This window comes from Calonectris borealis, chromosome 5 (genome assembly GCF_964195595.1).
Source record: "Calonectris borealis chromosome 5, bCalBor7.hap1.2, whole genome shotgun sequence".
Classification (NCBI taxonomy): Eukaryota; Metazoa; Chordata; class Aves; order Procellariiformes; family Procellariidae; genus Calonectris; species Calonectris borealis.
Window position 1 is genome coordinate 12,983,546 of NC_134316.1, and position 20,989 is coordinate 13,004,534.

A 20,989-nucleotide genomic window follows, 5' to 3' on the forward strand; every position below is an offset into this window, starting at 1 on the left:
GCGCCTGGGAGGTAACAACCACCACAGGACACGTTCATGGGGTGACTTCACCTCTCAGTCAATAGGCTAATACTTCCTCAGGTTTTCTAGGATATGATTCCATTTAATTAAAACATTTATTTTGGGCATTTATTTTAAAGCACTTACTCTTCTGTCTGTTTAATGCACTGTTAGGATCTTAGTTTGCACGGACAAATGATTCACCTTTTCCTAGTATTTTGCTTTTTACTACATATGCAGCATTTAAAAGACAACTTTTCTTCTCAGCTTTGAAGGCTACACGAAAATACATTATGTCCGTTTAGCAAAAGGCAAACGCCATGGCGGGGGGGGACGCACAGACACCTCCCCAAAATGCCGTCTTCTGGAGTCCGGCTCGCTACAGCTCGGTGAGGAGAACATGGTTAACAGGCAGCGAGGCCGCCGCCCAGATCCTCGTCTCTGCATTTACTCCTCGTGCAAGCTGGGCACTGGAGTTGCGCACCGCACTCGCCTCGCCCAGCCAGAAATAAAGCCCGCGTAACTCGCACCTGCAGTGGCGCACGGAAACCACCAGGGACCAGGAGATCACCAGGGATAAACCTGAGCTCGTCGGAGCAGTGCGGAGACCAAGCGCCTGCACCGGCCGCGCGTGTACCAGTGGCTGACACAAGCCAGGGCCAGCGATGCCGCCGCTGGTTTTACGGAGCGCTCACCGGCTTGCACCGCGAGCGGCAGACGCCAACCCCCTACCAATGGAAGGCTCAACGCCACCGCCCCGGGACACGCAAGCCCGCGGAGCAGAATCGCTCCACACAAACGAAGACACAGGCGGAGGTACGCAGGCCGAAAGGCCGTGGCGAGGCGAACGCGCCAGGCCGCCACACGCTCCCTGGTCGAAAGGGGCACCCGCCACGCCGGCGCTCGCCCGCCCCGCGCCTCAGCGAGCAGCGCCGCGCAACGGCCCCGCCGCCTGACCGAGCGCCGCACCTCCGGCGCGGCCGCGCCGTCGCTCCCTCACCGGAGCATGCGCGGTGCTTTTAGTGGGCAGAGGCGGGGCAATGAAGGCGGCTGCCCCTGCGTGGTGCCCACTGCGCGTGCGTCACCTCCCTGCCCTCCGGCCGGGCGGCTGCACTGCGCCTGCGTGGCCCGGCGTGCCGCGGTGTAGAGGGCTGTGACGTGACGTCACGAGGGCGGGGCCGGAGCCTGGGGCGGGGAGCCGGAGCCTGCGCGGTTGCCAGGGTGACGGGAATACAACATGGCGCGCTGAGGGCTGGGCCGGGAGGTGCTTGGCGGTCGAGAGGGCGCCCGGCCGCTCTCTCACTCACCCCGAGACCGGCAGGCGAGCGCAGGATGAACAGTAAGGGCGTGCGGGGGGAAGCAGCGGGCCCTGCTCGGTGTGGAGGCCGCGGGCAGAGGGCCCTTCCTCAGGGGTGGCGTGGGCCCGGGCGCCTCTGAGGAGGCCGGCCGTCACCCGCGACACTGTCCCGAGAGGACTGGGGTCCCGGGCCGCGCGGGGAGCACCCGGGCTGAGGTGGTCGCAGGTGCTTTTGTAGTCCCTGGAAACCGCCGTCGCTGCAGCCCGTTGCCAGCTCCTAGATCTCCGTGCCGAGACCACACACGTAAACGCTGGTCTCTCTCTGCATGCCAGTCCTCCTCTTCAACAGGCTGCTAATAAATCTTTCTCCCACTCCTGTGAAGCAGTAGCCTGTGTGTCTTCTGATCTCTCTAAGTACTTTCTCAGAAATTGCTAAGTTTTCTCATTTTTGTTCTGCAAGCCTTTCCTTCCATTACTTAGCATCCTCCTTCAAATCATCCCGTGTCACATCCTACACATTTGGCACGTTTCTGAATGCAATGATTATGTGCCGTGGCCTTGTGACTGTGGCTGAAGCTGAACTTCTTGTTGCTTTCTTCATTTTTTTTTTTTGTTATTTCTCTCTTCCCACATGCATCAATGTCATATTTAAATGTCATGGCTTTTTCTTCCTCAGCATCTCAGCACTTCACAACAAAACGTCTGCTTTAGGTTTTTATAATATCCTGTTCTGACTATTGTAGTCAAAATTGCAGCTATCTTTTCTGTCATTTTGCATTGGATTCTTTAATTCTAAATGATGATTGATTTTCTGTGCTCTCTAGTTACAGTAATACGGGTATAGTCTTTGAATTCCGTCACTTGCCCATAATTTTAATTTATGTTGTTCTTAATTTCCTGGGTCCTGTGGCCTCTTGCACATTAAACTGTCCTTCTATTGAATGATTACCTCTCTGTCATTTTCATGGCCACTTTTTTGATGTTAGACTAGTTCAGGTTGCTAAAACTCATTCTTCCTAACCTTTGTCTGTCTTTCCGCTAACCATTCTAAGCCTGAACATCTATGTGTGCTGAAACAGAGCAGGGGGAAGGAAGAGGTTAGGTAATGTCTAGCTTGTTATAGATGCCATGAAAGAATTGCTAACTGGTGATTCGGTCTTTATTATTCTTTAATGTTATATGCAAGTGTAATTAAAACCCTGTTTATTTAATTTCATCCTCAAAGCTTTCAATCTTAAAATGCTGATAAAATTGTTAACATTTCTGTCATTTTTCATCTTTAAGTACCACAAATTCGGGTAAACTAAGTGGTAATTAATTTTGTTCTGTAGCTGTAGTAAGTTTCATAGCTTAAAATTGACATGCTTTGACCTGACTGTTCTCTTTTAGTGTGTATTTGAAGTCCGTTGTTTTGGTGGGGTTTTTTTGCCACTTGGTCACTTTCGAAGGATCAGTTGTGTGGTGTTGAAGTGCATTTTTAAGAATCTCCAGAAATCTTGGCTTGTGAACGCAAATTCAAAATTTGTATTAAATTGTTGGTACATTCGAAGTCTAAATTTTATTTCTTCTTACTCTACATAAACTTTTATGTTATTGTTCTTATGTCTGAGTTCCTTTCAGCTTCTCATTAAACAATAACTAACTTGTCACATGAACGTTCTCATTTTCTCCCTAAGAGAAAAGCGCTCTCATCTTCAGTGACCTGTTTTGTTGAGAGTTTACATGTTGATTTTGTGCGTCAAAGAGACATTTCAAATAATGCGATTTTCATTCCTGATTCTGGAATTTATTCAATCAATTGAAATTATTCAGGTCTTTGCTGTCATTCTTTTCACTGGATGGCTCTCTCTTAAGTGCCAGGTTAAAGCCTCATTTGTTTGTTATGTGTGGGTTTTTTATTTTGTATATATAGCATTCTATTGTAAAAAATTAAAATATCAAACCTTACACGTTTACATGAAAAAAATCTTTAGTGCGGTACGAATGTTTTGAAGTGTGTGAAGAATTAACTCTTCTTACACTATTAGAACTCTTCAGTTTAAAATTAAAAAAAACCCAACAAATTATTTTGAGCCCTCCGCTGTCATCTGGACTTCTCTTGTAGGAGCAAAATACATGTATAGAAGAAAATTACAAATTACATAAATGTATACTATCTGACTTCTTTATATATATAAAAATATTTTCAGTAAATTTACAATAATGCTTTCCCTGTGTTTCTCTGACTAAGTGCTTTCGTTCATTAACACCTATGGCTGGTGTTAATACCATAGATACTAAGATCTTATTTTCAGATCATATTATTTGAATTTTTTTTTTATGCCAGAGAATCAATTACTTGCATTTAAAAGAAAAATACAGGATTGCCGTTTGTCTGAATCAAAGAGTAGATCAATAAATAGCTAATTTTTTTGTGTCTCCCTTGGGTATTTTTTGCCACAGGGACTGGCTGTGACATTGTATGAACATATAGCATAGCCAGTGTGTATCTGACTGATTGGAGAGTATCAGTTGCTACCAAAAAAATCTGTGGACACTTTTTCTTTGGAATTCTGTAAGAGTGGGATTAAGTATTCTGAATTTGTGATCTCCATCTTATATTTAGCTATTTAGATAGGAAATTAAAACTTACAGTGGGGATAGAGAGCATGGTGCAAAGTGTGATTTCTGCTGACAAAGCACGTTACTTGCTCAGTCACGTTGCTTAGTGAACACTGAAGGCTAGGGATCACCTTGCTTAAAGTACTGATTGACCAGTTATCAAATAGCAGCCACAAGAGTTAAATGGTCTCATGGTCTCTTCCCTGTTTTGGAGTCTCTGTTGGGGATTGCCTCCTTTACCCATAATGATTTTCAAATTCTGTTTCTGCTTTTAAAATAGTTCTATATGTAAATTGTCTGTATAGAGTTCATTAGACAGTGCCATTGATTTTTAAATTACTCTGCGTTTTTCTATTTTTCAAATTTAGATGGCTTAATTGTTTAGTTTATGATCCAGCATGATGGATAATGATCAGAAAACGTAAGCAGCAGGTGATAAAAATGAGAAGAGCAACTGACGATTCTCACAAAAGTGCTGCTACTATATTGGAAAAAGAGGCATTTGCAAGGGGAAGGTTTCTACTAATTTAAATACAAGCATTTGGATCACAAGGAAAGGAGTAATTTTTTTAACAGAAGTGTGAAAGTTGGGGAGGAGAAAAGAGATGAAGACAACACAAATTGATTGCTAGTTGGAAGACAGCGTTAGAATGTCCCTGCCTAGCTAACTTTTCCCTCCGCAAAATTTCTTGGCAGGCTTTCTCCACTGTAAGGCTGTATTTATACTTGTAAATTAAACATATCTGGAAATCTTCTTGGACACAAAAAGCAACTGGCATGAAATGGCCCACATCTATGCTAATAAATTCTCTTACCTTCCAAAACAAGGCAGTAGGACAGAAACTGCTTGAGGAATTACCTTAGAAGGAGTCCTCACATCAGGCTGGGAAGGTGCCTAGGAGAGTGGTGGTTGTCACAGGCCAAATCCATGCCAGGGACTGTTGTCACAGTAACTAATACAGACAACTACACTTCGTTGAATTTACTGCTATCAGCAGTAAGCTATAGCTTAAGACTCCTACAGTTATTCTGACTCCCATAAAGAGTTGAATATGATAAAAGAGGTTTCCTGCTCTGCCTCCCTCAAAATGACTGGGTTTGGATCTTTCTTAAATAATAAGACTATGTCAAAAGCAACAGCAGCATAGTGCTAACCAGAATTGGTTTTTGCTCAGATGAAATTACTGGAAGGATTATCAAGGATAGAATCTGCAGGTGCTAAAAATAAAGGGAAACAGGAGGACAAAGTGGGTGAAGGGAACCAAGCAGTGGGATTGGTAAGGAACAGTTAATCACAAAGCTGAAGAAGAATAAAGGAGGAAAGAAAAGAAATGTCAATTCTGAAGGAAATTAGGAAAAGACTCAGAAATTAATATAAATAAAGCTTTCTTCATCACCCTTATGTTTTCTGCTTCATCTCTTAAAATTCTGCAGAACTAGAATTGACTGATTTTCACATCCTTTTGTTTGGTACACTTCATTATTAAAGCCGAGTATTATTTTTGGACAAGTGCAAAACTCGTATCTGAATTTAATATAGGAATAAAGCTTTAAAATCAGCAACTGGTTTGCTTAAAAAAAAAAGCAAAACCAAAACCAAACAAAAAACCCCATCCCAAACCCCCCAAAAACCCATGTTGGAACAATGACAAGATACACTTACTTTTCAAGATAATTTTATGTTTCCAGTACAATGTAAATAAAGGGTTTTTTTTGGTGAAAGAAGCAAAGAATAAGTTCAGGTATGAGTTGCTAATGTGCTGCAGCAGAAAAAAGGTATGAAGTGTTGTGTGCAGAGGCACCATCTCTCTGAGCAAGGAAGTAGTAGTGTATTGTCCAAGATTGAATTACTGTATTTTACTTTTAGGAATATAGATTTCTGTAATATGGGCACCAAAACTTCATTTTCTGTTATTTGTTATATTTTCTCTCAAATAACTTCTGTGTTAACAAAAAAAAACCTTTATTGAAAATTTTTCCATTAGAATTTAACAAATCAAGTATGGATTAATATGCAGTCTTCATAACGATTCCTATTTTAAACATACTGAAACAGTATATTTTTGTTTTTAGAATATAAACCAGTTGGTAAGATAGGAGAGGGAACATTTTCTGATGTTCTGAAGACACTGAGTCTTAGGGATGGAAAGTACTATGCATGTAAACACATGAAGCAACATTTTGAAAGGTATGCATAATTAATCACAGTACTACAGAAAATCTTATTTAAATTCGGTGGGGAAATGTGAAATTAAGACTAAGTGAATTTTTTTGAATACACATGTATTAAAAAGGTTTGCATGTAGTACAGAAAGGGAACTCTGCTGCTAATTATGCAGGGCCTTCCCATTTGGCATTGGGGTTATTTCCTTCAGTATACTCTAATTGATGTCATCCACTGCATGCTGCCTGACCACTGGGTCGAGGGTGAAATGAGAAGAATGGGGACTAAATTGTTGATTTCTGCTTTTCCAAATGCACTGAATATACTTGTGCTGTTTTTCTTTTTGCTGTAAATAATAATAGGAGGAGGAAATGTGTCAGTCCTCCCCCTAGACAATACTTTTTTCAGTCTTACTTTAAATACTGTTTTAATGCAAGTTAAAAGCACTGTATTTATCCTCAGTCCATGTATAGCATTAGTTCTACTTCATATTTGCATTTATATTTAATTACATCCATGAGCAAGATGATATTTGGTCACAAAATAGGTGCTCTTTGTTAGGAAAAGAGAGGAGAGGGCTGTGTGGAAGTAGACATAGACTTGACATTCTCCTCCAAATATGTAAGTGCCAAACAATGCCGTTTGGGTCACTGACTTTGTATTCTCAGTTAAATATATTAATTTCCTAGTGAAATCAGTGGGAGTGACACATTTGTACACACAAAGTAAAATGGGACATTTTGCTCTTAGGTGAGATTTCACAATGTATCTCAGAGCTTCAAAGACTTAAGGAAAAGTGGAGCTCTGAAAAAATTACTCTAAGTTAATAAAAAAAAAGAGAACTCAAATATCTTCACATAATGTGGCTTCTGATTCTCTATTGTGTTGTTAGACAACTGTTGGTCCATTTATACATTACCTACAGCTGACCAAATTGTCCAATTTATGATCAAAAGAGTATTTAAACTAACTGCTTAGCTACATCAAGGACAGATGGTATACAATCCAGTGGTAGGGCATAACAATAGGGCATAACAAGCAGACTCTTTTTTTCAGGTAGCATGTTTAAAACATCTTTTAGGCCTTTAACCCCTTGACAAATTGACTGACAAATTCTTTTGATGAAAGGAACTCTTTTAGTAAGAGATAACAGTGTTTTAAACAGAACCTGCCCATACAAGGTATTTCTCCTAGTGTCAAATTGGAAAATATTGGTTTGGTGTTTAGCTTTAAGTCAGACTGTGAAAAGGCTTGTGTGTCCTGTTCTGATCCATTAAATTGTGTGCAAAGCAATTTGTTTCCTGCTTCCTCCCCAGAGTTTCTGTAGCATGTAGTTTTGTTTTTCATTAAAGTCTGGGAGGGCAACATAATAATTAAACAATAATTGAATAGTGTCTATTTTTCATGTAAGACGTTACCATCAAAACTTAATTTTAAATGTTAAATTTGGCAAGGCTAGATTGTCACTTTCAGCATCTTGCTGAGTAGTAGTTGGAATGTATGCTACACCAGCACAGAATAAACAGTATCATACATACTATTATGCAACACAAAATTCCTCCCAGATAGCTCCTTGGTGTGGTAACTGGTGTCTGGAGCACAAGACATTGCTACTTATCTTGTTTGGGTAAGTCCAGCTACTCCAGACTGCAAGAAGGAATAAAGCCATTCTCCTGATTACTGATTTGCTCTATAAAGAAACAAAGCAGGCAACCAATTTATCAGGTCCTGCATTTGAAAGTTCAATTACAAACTAAAGTGGAGTAGATTCTGACAGTCTCATGGCAGGGAAGAAAGACAATTATAATCCAGTCCCTGATTGCAAGTCAGTCTTCCTCTTTTCTTTTTAATTCAACATTAGTATGGAACAAGTGAATAATCTGAGAGAAATACAAGCGCTAAGGAGGCTGAGTCCACATCCTAATATCCTTATGTTACATGAAGTTGTTTTGTAAGTATGGTGCATTCATTTCTTTCTTCCTTATTCCTTTATTTGAACAATATTCAGTAACGTTTGGGACTAGAGGCAACCTGTAGGCACTTAACCATCTTTTTATTCCAACAGAAAGAAAAAAACAACAAATTTGTCAAATTCTGAAGTCTTCGTGCCTTTTTTGTTAAGAAAATCTGATGTAGCTCTCACTTTCTCCGGCTCTTTTGCAGCAGACCAAAAATATTTCAACATCACTATTAAAATTACAGACTAATTAAGCATAGCTAAACTTCATATCATAATATGTAATACTTGCTGGTGATTTCAACCCATGTCCCATATCCAGTGGGTGCTTTAACTGCACATCACGTCTACTGGAGACAGTATTTTGGTAAGGCACAGTCAGAGCTTATGTGCTGGAATAGGCTCTGGTATTTCAAGGATCTTGGTTTGACTTCTCAGTTTGAACTAGGGATCCAAGCAACTTATTAGGCAGTATCATTTTGTAGGCAACTTTACAGACACCCCTTTGCAAATAATAAAAGTTTAGACATCTGAATTAGGCAGCAGCTGAGCTATGAATTTGGAAAGAGATCAATCAGTGATGAAGTTGGGTTCTTTAGCCTCATTAGGCACTTAAGTGTCTTCTGGGGACATGTTCTGTCTCACAAAGAGATCAGGTTTTATGACAGCATTTACTCCATTACTGTGCATTACATTTCATCACTATGCAACAGCAGACATATACTTCATTATTCAAATACTTGACACAAAACTTGTTGACTGCTTTAAAATATTTTTTCCTTGCTCTTGAGGCTGTCTTGTTCCTCTGCTCAGGGTGCTGGTACTACACTGTTATTGACAGGCCCATTTTCTACAAATATATGGAAAGCTGGTAATCATGTCAGCAGCTTAGCTTTCTGGAATTCTCAGCCTCAGCTGCCGCGTTGTTAACGAAGCGTAATCCAGATGGCCAGCCAGCTCGCCTAGCTCTTTCAGTCTGTCTGCAAACTGAATTGCAGATTGTACCCTCAACCTTTTGCTGTCTGGGTTAATGGAACATTGCAGAGGGGATGTACTTTAATGCAATTATCTTGTAGGAAACACTGAAGATCTAAAGACGTCAGCCTCTGCAGGGCAGTGAAATGGAAAACAAAGTGTCAGATGTATTATCATATCGTGAAAATACTTAAAACTGCTGTTGTCAGCAAAACAGAGATTCCAGTCAGACACTCATTTCCATGCAATAGAACACTACTGGTGACCTAACTAGAAAGTATTTTCATATATGGCGTAACGGCTTTCCTATCTTTTATTGTAAGATTGTATCAGTTAATTTACTGGAAATCTCTTGATACGGAGTAGTGTGATACGCCCAGAAAACATGCCTTCAAATAACTTCACAGAGTAAATAAGTTAACTTTTGCAACGGACACTTTGGATAGTATAAACTAAAACTATGATACCTCAGACCCTAAGTTGAAAAACTTCTATGAGAAAGTATCAATTAAAAATGAAAATGTCCATTTTAATACTGGTTAAACTAAGTACTTTTTTCTACACTGTGTACAAATCAACATTTCTAACTTAAAGTCTCCTTATTTGTTTCTTCAGTGATAAAAAAGCTGGCTCCCTTTCACTGATATGTGAACTTATGGACATGAATATTTATGAGCTGATAAAAGGTATGTAGCATATGCTTGAGAAACACACAAACCCTTCTGTATAGATCACAAAGTGGAATTAATTATTTTTCACTTGGTTGTTCACCGTTACATATTATAAAATTCATAGGGAAATTTTGTGCCATACCGCTTTACTCTTTGTTTCTTTCCAGTGCAATATGCCCACTTAAATGTTTAAGACATGGGTGCATGCAGAAGGTTTCTAATGAGTCAGGTCAACGGCCATCTATTTCTACAGTCAAACTTTAAATGAAAGCAGGGAAACAACCTTGACTGCAAAACACAAAATAATTGCTTTATGTAACAGAAAGTACAACTTTAATAGGTTCTTTGTTAGGTCAGACTGTAATGATATAACAAGAAAATTATTCCCGTTTGTTTCAAAAACTACTGAATCAATGAATAATATTTTCAGTTTTTATATCTAGTAAAAATGCCTTTTACCAAGTTTTCTCTATAAAATAACATTGTTCCCTGAAACCTCCTGTATTTAAAAATTCTACAGCTGTTTGTCGAAGCAGATGGGAGACCATAAAGCTTAAGGAAGAGTTCCTACAAAAAAGTTTAGAACAAAAGCTGATTTAAAACCAGATCTCATAAGGACACCAAAGGAGTTGGACAGAGCAAATGAAGGGGCACTTACTTATAATTCAATATTAAAAGAGGATTTTTTTCTGCATAATTAAAAACTTGTAATGTCTTAACAGTTGGGAGATTCATTTCAATGACTGAGCATGCAACTGTCATTCAGTGTAATAGAATAGATAAAAGACTTGCTCCCAAACATTACGTTAGTGACACTGAGTATTCAGATCTCTAACAAAGGGAGTCACCCTGTTTCTGACCTAGATAAGAATTTGAGGTTAAAATACAGTTTGCTGATCACTGAAGCAGACATGAATAGTTGCTGGTTTTAATAAGACATTTTATTTTTCCAGGATAAATTTGTTAAGTTGTAAAGTCAGAGTAGTAGCATATAGGAAGGAGTCCTCATTGGATAGTAAGTTAGTCCAGTGCACTAAAAACAATCCTGCATATTCTCCTTCCAGGAAAGGTACTGTACTTATGAAAGATCAGAATGTTTAGGTTTGTTCTTTAACTGCCTTTTTTTTACCTCAGAGTATTTGCTTTCATTTAGTTACATTTCTCAGTGTTTCTCTCATTCTTTTCATATGGAAAAGCCGCTATATTAAGCATTGTATACAGATGGAAATTAGTCTAATAGTTTCAGTATGTTCTGCTTTTTTTTTTTTTCATTTTAAAATACAGTTTTTATCAAATTCAATTTTTCTGTAAGAAGTTTGTTTTCCTGCCACTTAGTTTTAAAAACCTCCTTTTTTATGGCATGGTGAATCAGTTCAAAATGAAATCTGTGTTCAATTGTAATCTGAAATGCTGCAGTTAGGAGTTATCTAAACATTAATCTAGGTCTATCTGAACTTCTATAAATTACTGGTTCTTCTTTATGGTCTGGATTTTGTGTCTGGACTGTGTTTCCCATGATACAATGTCTTTTTTTCACCTTGTACAAGGTGGTGGCTCATGGGGTGGAGCTTGTCAAATCATAGAATAAAATGGAAAAATGAACAACAGATTCCTATGGAGAATATCATAAATAAAAAAAGGTATTTTGATATTTTGAAGTATTGAAGTATTTAATTTGTGTCAAGTGTTTTGCATTTTTCAGAAATTAGTTTTGGAGTTTCAAAGTAGACGTATCAACACCACAATTTCTAGGGGGCAGAAATAGTTTTTTATTTGTTTTGTCTCCCAAACAACTCTACTTGTGGCTTATTGCAAAGTCAAGAAATGTAACATGTGGCAGTCATTTCAAACAATAAATACGGCAAAAATTCCAAGTATGTAATTAAATTGGAAAATCATCTTAGTTCTGAGCCAGAACACTTATTGACTGAGGATATCTAGATAACAATGGCAAGTAGAAGGAGCTCCTTTTGAATTTTCAGCGTTGTGATTTGAAGGAGTGCACTACTAATTTGTAGAACAATTCAATTGTGTTATTAGCGGTGCTCTATCACAAAAGAGTTTTCAGAGTGTACAAAAGTAGTTACATTTCAGATGATTTGTAGTCTTTTGTAAATTTCTACATTGTATAGTAATGCAAATGCTTGTCTTTGACTACTCTGAGTCTTGCAAAATTAAGTTTAATATAGGTGCAGAACAACTTAAAAAAGGTTTAAGTTAGAAAAATTTAGAGGCAAGCATGGTTTGTATGAAATTTTGTAATGAAGAAAAACTTGAAGCAGGCATTGACGGAAAATGAATTTCTAATTTAACAAGGTGTATGGAGACACTTCTGTAATTAGGAGAACAGTTCACTGTAATGCTACTAACATGAAAAGTTGATCCTTTTGTTTTTTTCCTTAATAAACTGACAGATGCATGTTATTTCAATCAGGATAAGGGTATTTGTCCTTACACAAAGTCATAATACTCTTGCTATTAATTTATAGTGGTATCACAAGTCATTTAATAACTGAAAACCAGTCTTGCCTTTTGTTTAATCAAGAATGGTTTGGTCATTTAAAGCGATGAAAAAAATATGGCTCAGAGGAGGAAGGTGGGGAAGATGCCTTAAGCAATTGTAGCAATTGTAGCCTTAAGTGCCCACCGCCTTGTGATTCGCTTCATAAAGTTTCTCTAATGATAAATCTGGAAGTAGAAGAGCATCTGCTCCAGATTTTACTAGTGACCTGTAATGAAAAAACAATTGAGCATGACTTCTTTTTATGAAGGCCTGTTTTTTTAAATACTACTGATAATCTGAGTGGGTTTGAATAGCTTCATTTTATAATATCTTTTCTACTGTAAATGACAAAAATCCTGATGTTGAAAACACCATTTATTTCTACTGGGGTAACAATACTACAATTCCCGATGTCAATGGTTTCAAGTGCTTTGTTATCTAATCCTGCTCAGTGGATTATGTGGCTGACTGGAGGAGTACTGTAATCAGTTAGGAACACAAGTCCCGCTGGCTGCTAGGACTTGCAGCCTCAATGAGTTAGTGTCCTGATAATCTCCCTCCTCCTCCCCAGCCAATTACTCATACTACTGTCATCAGGCAGATCAGTACCTGCTTTGTTTTTCAAAAATGTGATCATTTCTGCCTCCGTTGATGACATTGCAGCGTTACATAAAGGCATTACAGCAAGATTAAAAGGCCTTTGGAGCCTATAAAAGAAAAAAGCTGAGTAGTTACTGAGTGGCTCTGAAAAATAGATACATTTCATAACTGTCATTATTGCACAACGGCAATAGCAAGCTAAACTACATAGGTTAACCTTTAATTTGCAAGTCAAATGTGAATCACAGCCAGTTAAGCATTGCAGTAATTTGAGGTGATTGACACGAATCTTGAACCTTAAGGACAGTTATTTTGTTTAGAGAGGAAATTAGATGTTTAGAAGTAAAATATTGCAGTTCTGTTAGAACTCGGGGAAACAGATACTGCAAGAAAAACGTGCAGTAAAAGCTAAGGCAGATTACAGACTATTGAATTGACAGTTGTTAGCTGAGCTATTCTGGTGCATACTGAAATCTAAATTATGTCTGAAGTTGAGTGGAAAATGGATTACAAAGCTAGCTATAAATGACGGAAATAATATAATTGAAAAAGGTAATATCGATGCACTATTGGAAGCTGAAGAGTAATTTTTTTGTGTTCTGTTGTTGGCTAAAAAGGACTTGTACAACTTGAAATTTAATTCTAGGAAGGAGAAAGCCATTACCTGAAAAAAAAATTAAGAACTACATGTACCAGTTATGCAAATCTCTTGATTACATACATAGGTAAGAGACCTGGTAGAGCAACAGCATTACAGTAAATGTATCATACATTTATTTCAGGGTCATCTCTAAGCAGAGACATACGGTTGTCTGGGGCAGCAGATTGCTGCCGGGAGGAAAAAGGCCATTGCCCAGGTGCATCTTTGCCTATATCGGAGCCCTGGAAGGCAGCCGGCAGGCAGCCCATGCTGCTGCCAGCGCCCCGAAGGAGCTCTAGTCCCTGCTGCAGGAAGCCCTCCTGGGCGGGCGGCCCTTGCAATCCTCTGGTGACCCTGGTGAGGGCAAAGGCAGAAAGCCTGGCCTCCCCTTCCTGCGCTTGCCCTTTCCCCATTCCCATACCTGTAGCTGTTGCCTCACCATGGTGGCAAAATTCTTTTTTTTACTATGCAGTTGATAAGTTTGAAGAAAGTGTTCGTTTCTTTAAGTATCTTTTTACAAATAACTGGAAGCACTGATAATGTTTATCTCTTTACTGAACTCTTCTCTCTGGTGTGTTTATATTGGTACAGAAATGCGATATTTCACAGAGATGTGAAACCAGAAAACATATTAATAAAGGTAATTAATTTTATGTGAGAATATTTAACTGAAAGTGAAGTATATCAGTATTTTTCTCTTTACTCTGAGAAGGTAATGCTTCTTCATAAATAAAAATACAGTTTTTAAAAAATATATAGACAGTTACTTCTAATACCATATTCCTGATCTAGAAGAAGGAACAAGCAAGTTTGTTATTGGCTAAAACCTGAAATGAATCAGATGCATTACAGCCTGCATGTGTTCCAATCTAAAAACCTGTTCTTTATCCTCTATTAATTTATATTTTCCTTTCTATGTTAACCTAGAAACAAGTGATAGGGTTCAGTTCTGCAGCCCTTTCTTTCTACATTCAATTCCTATGTTTAGTGGAAGTTATTCATACAAGAGAGAGCAGAAGGTATTAGCTTTCAGAAGATTTCTTCATTGAAATCTATTCTCCTGACAGTTTCAGAATGTTATTTTGCTAATGTCTGAAAAGCAAGGACTTCAAAATTCAGTTTATGAAATTTTATCTTCTGGAGATAGATAAATTTTCTTTTAAGTCTTAGAAGTGTACAGGAGAAGCCGTTACAAAGAGAAGCCAAAGCCACCTATTGTATCACTGCTAAACACTAAGAAAATAACTTAATCCAGATGTCCTGTTTAGCAGTCTTCCCTTCAGTAACAGTCCATATGCTTTTCAATTAACTCTTGGCTCACTTTTTTAATGATGTAGAGAACGGTATTTGCACATTATTATGGGACACAGATATCTTCAAGCCTGGAGCTTCTTGCTATTTAAATGCAGTTTTACCACTTTAATACTATCTTTGGGATTTCTGAAAGTTTATTCTTAAAATAATCTGTTATGATGACCACATGTTTAAGGAAAATCTTTGCTTGAATATTTCAGTGTTTCTAATTTGTCAAAATACTTTATTTATTTTTGCAGCAGAATACCCTGAAGTTAGGAGATTTTGGATCTTGTAGGAGTATCTATTCTAAGCAGCCACATACAGAATATATCTCTACACGCTGGTACCGAGCACCTGAATACTTACTTACAAATGGCTACTATAGTTACAAAATTGATATGTGGAGTGCTGGCTGTGTTTTCTATGAAATCACAAGGTACAGTGTTCAGTGGAGGGTCTTGCTTATTATTAATCAAGAAAATCAAAGGTAAATAACTCAAATAAGGAGCACGTGGTATAGGTAATACGATCTTTGTTTCCATGGTTTTGTGGAAGCTTCTTCTGTGATTAGTCTGCAGGTTCATGAGGCAGTAATCCTGTCTTGTTTGGCACTCTCTTCACCCTATGGCAGGTTAGTAATAAAGCAAGTGGGATGTTCAAGAGAACATAGTACCAACAAATATTATTTACAAGTAAAATAGCATTTTTGAACAGTTGATTGTTTTGTTGGTTGTTTTGGTTTTGGGTTTTGTTTTGTTTTGTTTTGTTTTTTCCCATTGGCTTCATGTTTGTGTTTGGTAAAAATGTGTTTTCTCTGCTTTCTCTCTGAAGACATTATGGCTCATTTCCTGTCATGAGCATTGCTAACTATCCTCAATCTTGTTAATGCACTCAATGGTAAAATTTTTCCCTCTTTTTTTGACGTACTATTCTGCAAAAACAGAGGAGATTAGAGAAGCCACTCCCTCTGATTTACCACTTTGATTTATAATATAGCATGTTTAAGACCCTTGTGCCTTATGTCCTGGAATTTTTTAAAGTCGGATTCTGATGAAGGAAAAATTCAGGAAAACCCGGATTAAAGTCCTTTAAGCTTTTTGATGATGATGAAACTATAACTCAAAAAATTTGTCACTGGTCTTCAAGAAAAAAGGAAAAATAACCACCATGAGTATTTCTCCAATATCTTTGTGCCCTAGCAACAGCAGCAGTTCTTCTTTATTCTCCTCCCACACTGCTGTCTCCGATATGCAACCAGGAGTGATAACATTTGCTTTGCTTCTTTCCTCCTCCTCCACATGGCAAGTGCAGCTGCTGCCATCACCATCGCATTAAATGACAACCCTTATGCTTTGCCTGCTAACTTGTAGAAACAGTTCTACTTCGGTCAGAAAACTGTTAACAGAAAAATCCCAAATGTGGCTGTTCTCTTGCAAAGTAAATTGGGACCAAAAGCTTTAAAAATGCCATGTTTTTCCATTTCAATTTGAATCAGGTGGGCTTTGAAGTTTGGCAAGAAAATTACACGCTGCAAAGTTAAGTTTTCTTAGGGCAAAAAACCTTACAGATATTTCCTCATAATTTTAGCTTAACGTAACAATTTTCATTCTTTGCAACCACTGCACATTTTCAGAGACCTGATAGATGTGTTCAGAGAGAAATGAGGGATGTTTATTGGAAATTACCAAATTAAAAATGATACAGTCTTGCCCAGCTAAAGGAAGTTATGGACAGGTTTGTTTCTTTTTAAGTGCATCTTGCAGTTCTTGCTGTTGAACATTTGCATAAGCCTTTATGCTTTACACCACATTTTGTAAGAATTTTTAGTCTTTTACTCAGCCATGCTTATCTTTCAAATCTTGGTTCTCCCTTTTTCTGTTCCTCATAAATCATGGTTCCTGGATTACATTTTTTGTGGATTGCACAGTTGTTCTTCCTTAAGTTATAGCTTTACATTTAGAGACAGCACATTTTTGTAGTTCACACAAAACCTACTCCCAACTGCCTGTCTTGATATAGCTGCACAACATGAATCAGATCTCTTTTCTCTCCTTCCTCTACTCAAAGCTTTATAAAGACATTCAGAGAAGTGTGCAGCCAGCTGTTTGATCGAATTTGCAAACAGTTAAAAGAAGTTTCCTCCTTCTACAGAGAGGGCTGAATGTATTGCTTTCAGGAATCACGTAGTGCTACTGAAGCGTTTATTAAATTATAACCCGAAGGAAATGCTCTGCTAACGTGGAAAAAGGCAACGTGTGCAAGAAACAAATGTTAGTGGACCTACTTGTTAAGTCAGATTGCTCTATTGGTAACAATGTTTTCAAGGGCTCTGTGCAAGTTTTATATTAACTGAGGATCAAGCTCAGGAATGCAGTTCAAATTACCATCTTTCCAGTATTGCTGCTTGCAAAGAACCTGTCTGTTAGGAATGGAATGTTTCTTATAAATATATATTTCTATGTGCATACACAACAAGAGGGACTGCTTGACTCTGCTGTCTTAAAATGAGGAAAACACATTGTCTTCTGGGATCTGCCACTTCACTAGAAGAAAACACAATTGCATATCTATTGCCTTTCACCAGGAGGAATGTTCTCTTTACATATTTTACCCCAAACCTGTGAGGAGAGGGCAACTACAGGTTTCTGTTTAATAATCCAAGCTACTCTTTCTATCCAAACATGCAGTTATATTAATCTGCTCCTCACATACTATCCTTCAGTTGTTGGTTGGTATTAAACAGTCCACAAATAAATAATTCTAAAATGTATCTTCCTCATAGATGAAATTTTTTTAACTGAAGTGGCAGCTATGCCACTTAAACTAGTTTCATCGTGTCTTCCGTAGTGCTAATACCATCTCTTACCTTGCAGTTTTCATCCTCTCTTTCCTGGATCCAATGAGCTGGACCAAATTTCAAAAATCCATGACGTTATAGGCACTCCTACTAACAAAACTCTCAACAAGTTCAAGCAGTAAGTATGCACACGCATAGTTATTAATCTCACTGTTTAAATATCCACAATATAACTGTACAACTGCGTGCAATTTCTGCTCAGGGAACCACCACAAAAATCTAATACTGTTGTGATGGCTGCTGACCAAAGAGCAGTGTCTTCTATCCCTACGCAGAGGTAGTCACACATTCCTGATCCTTGTAGGCAGAGCAGAGGAAATCTGAGCTTATATCAATCTTATTTGGCCTTTTATTTCCATAGTATCTTTAAGGCCAATGACATAACTTGTTAGGAAAGCAAACATTTTTTTTTCCCAGGTATTACTTACTTGTCCCTAATAAATGATTACCTAAATCAGATGAGAATATTTTTTTTTCAGTAAATTGTAATTCTCTCTGAATATGCATGAATAACTGTTTGTTCTCAACTTGCTTAACACAGGTCAAGAACTGCAAGTTTTGATTTCCCCTTTAAAAAAGGAAAAGGAATACCTCCTCTTGTGCACAATTTGTCTCCCAAAGGCTTCTCTCTCCTGTATGCAATGATAAAATATGATCCTGATGAGAGAACTGCTGCCCATCAAGCATTACAGCACTCTTACTTTCAAGAACTCTGGCAAGTGACTTCAAATCACTTCAGTCTTAAAGACTGAAATTAAAAAGTGGGGGGAACGCTGTGTGCTTATTATTTAAAGTGGACTGAAATGAAGTTTGCTTACAGTGCTAGTACTTAGCTTGCCATACAGTGAACATAATTCAGTCAAGATAATTCTTTGCATTGAGTCCAAACTTCACCTAAAGCACAACTGATGGTTCTTCTGTGTTTTCTTTTTTCCCCCAAACTTTTTAGGGCAGCTGATATACAAGCTTTAGCCATGCACAAAAATTTAAGATTACTAGGAAATACAGCAGGGCACGTACCTCTGCGTTTGTGGCAAATTTCAAAGGAAAGTCAAAGACAGGTAATATTTAAGTGGAAGAATTGTCAGCCCATTTAGAGAAAGTAATTTGTGACACTGAGCTTGTTAGCTAGGAACAAATGTTTTACTTAAGCTAATTACTTGGTTTTATTCAGTCTACGTAAACACTGATCTTCCTTGGGTCTGATGTTTGTTGGGTCTTTGTTTATATTCAAGCTCTGTGAAAAATACTCAACATGTTCACTCTTAAGGGTTCGCTATATCTGCAAGGTGAGATAGAAGTTAGTACTACATGAAAAACTCTAAAATACAGGTTCTTCCTCAAAAAAACAGATTACAGTAGCAAAAAAATTACAAATTATTTTCTGCTGTGCATTTAACCTTGAAAGCATGAATTCTCCTTCCATAGGAGCAGGCACTTTTTCCACCAATTTGGTTCTGGTGTTCATCAATGTGGGCTTTGTAAGAAGTTCCTTCGGGAAAAATTGTAAGAAACATCAAGTGAGGGTAGTAATTTTTAAAAAAGAATTAGCTGAAGTAGTATTTGGCTGTTATTTTTTCTGATTATTTGGATTTTCTCTTTTAATTTTATTCTTTAAAATGTTCTCAGAAAGAAATTGTATCTTGTTTATTTATTTTAAAAGCATGCTCTTAGGAAAGTCCAGGAAAAAACAAAACAACAACATGGACCTCCTTGTGGAGAATTACCGAAATTAAATCTTTTTGGAGGAGCCAAATTGACTTCCTGTCCTATTCCTACATTGCATTCAGTTTGCCGGGTACCTCAGGAAAGTGGTGAAACCTCTATTTTACAGTCTGTTAGATTTATTGGATCAAATATCGAGGTATAGACTCTAACTTGCTCATTAAAGTGTAATAGCGAAATGTGTTTTACAGAGTGTATTTCAAACGTCTGTTGTTTCCTCAACAGCCTGAGAAAAAGAAGGCACTTAAGTCTTCCCCAAAACATTTCCACTTACCTGCTATAGAACGAAGAGGAGGAGGTTACTGACCACCTTGTAAAGTATTTGGAGTGTGAGGAAAAGCACGACTACGCAGTGAGAGCGAGCCAATCATGCTTCCGTTGTTAGAGGTCTAACAAGAACAGCAGTGCCTTATTTTGTGTTTCTCTGACAATTTGTAGGAAAACCCCACAAGGTTATGAAGGGCTGCTTACCTACCATTTTGGTATTCTGTTCCTGAAGGGTATCAATATTTAATTAAAGCATTGTTCTGGCAGAGCTTAGAGAGCACTCTGTATCGCACTTTCTAAGTATTTTTCCCTTTTAGAACCTGATGGAGGAGGAGGTTGGTTAAAAATAACATGAAAGGATTCTTTGAGCTTCAGTATTAGGAATGGAATGTTATCCACAAAATATAAGTTTTCATATTATATTATAAATGACAGCTAACTTTTGTATATTTTTTAGATGTAAAATATTTTTATTTTTCAGTCAACTCTGGAAAGTATTCACCTCCTGTATTCAATAACTTCAACCTCAAGTTTTATTGAGAATGTGCAGATTATGCAATCGTATCAGATACTTGATTTTGATGCAGTTTCTGTAACTGCTGAATATTTTTATGTAACTATAATCTAGCTAAAAGCTAAAGCAACTTTTTATCTGATTCAAAAACAAATAAAATTTAGTCATAGTTTTCTTCAAGCCATTGATCTTAATATTAATCAAAAGTTTTAACAGTGACTGATATTGCAGCTAGTTGCTTAAAAGAGCAGTAAAGGCATATATCTTACCATGTTTCAGAAATTTTGCACACAGATCATCAGTACCAATTTAATACGTTACTGTTTCCTAGTGCTATAAAAGGTAAGCGTTAAAAGGCAGCATTTTTATCTTCCTTGGAAAGAGTAGTTATTGCAATTTGATACCATTGCTTTTAAAACTCCTGAGATCTCCTGAAAATTTGCAATAATTAATTTGCAATACTTAAATTCGGTGATGTTTTACAAAGCAGTTTTGCTATTTAAAAAACAAATGAGTTTGTGCAAGTCATACTTAGCTGGGGGTTTAAAAATCTTCTGCCTACCAAGTATGTATGCAAGACAGGTTTTGCAAATACCTTTCTTTTTGGTTTTTTAATAATTCTAAAAGTTACTCTGCTCATAATTGGGAAGTGATCAGCTTTTTTTCCAGTACAAACACCTCTGGGTGTTTCCACCAAACACCTCTGGGACTGCTGCTGCTGTTCAAAATCTTCTGTGCAACAAAAAAGTGAAAACCAAGGAATGAGAAGGCAGGCAAGGGTCATGTTGTATTAGAAGTCACTGCTGCGCATGAGGCACTATGAAAAAATGCACTGGGTGGCGGATCACATTGACGTTACTAAGCCAACCCTTAAGCATCAATTTGAGATTGATGCTTTAAATCCAGACAAACTCTTTATTCT

General features: G+C 37.8%; 1 protein-coding gene across 2 annotated transcripts; it reads left to right on the forward strand.

Annotated features, from left to right (window-relative positions):
- Window positions 1-1,075: 1,075 nt before the first annotated feature.
- MOK (MOK protein kinase) lies at window positions 1,076-20,744 on the forward strand. Of its 2 annotated transcripts, XM_075151066.1 has the most exons (12): window positions 1,076-1,339; window positions 5,972-6,086; window positions 7,924-8,013; window positions 9,610-9,680; window positions 13,415-13,493; window positions 14,000-14,048; window positions 14,962-15,140; window positions 17,578-17,679; window positions 18,103-18,276; window positions 18,511-18,622; window positions 19,225-19,425; window positions 19,512-20,744. In XM_075151066.1, exons 1-12 carry the CDS (start codon window positions 1,333-1,335, stop codon window positions 19,590-19,592), a joined length of 1,260 nt encoding a protein of 419 aa, XP_075007167.1. In that variant the 5' UTR covers window positions 1,076-1,332; the 3' UTR covers window positions 19,593-20,744. The 2 variants fall into 2 exon arrangements, with proteins under 2 accessions (XP_075007167.1, XP_075007166.1); XM_075151065.1 differs by lacking the exon at window positions 5,972-6,086 and having other exon boundaries at window positions 1,265-1,339.
- Window positions 20,745-20,989: the final 245 nt, after the last annotated feature.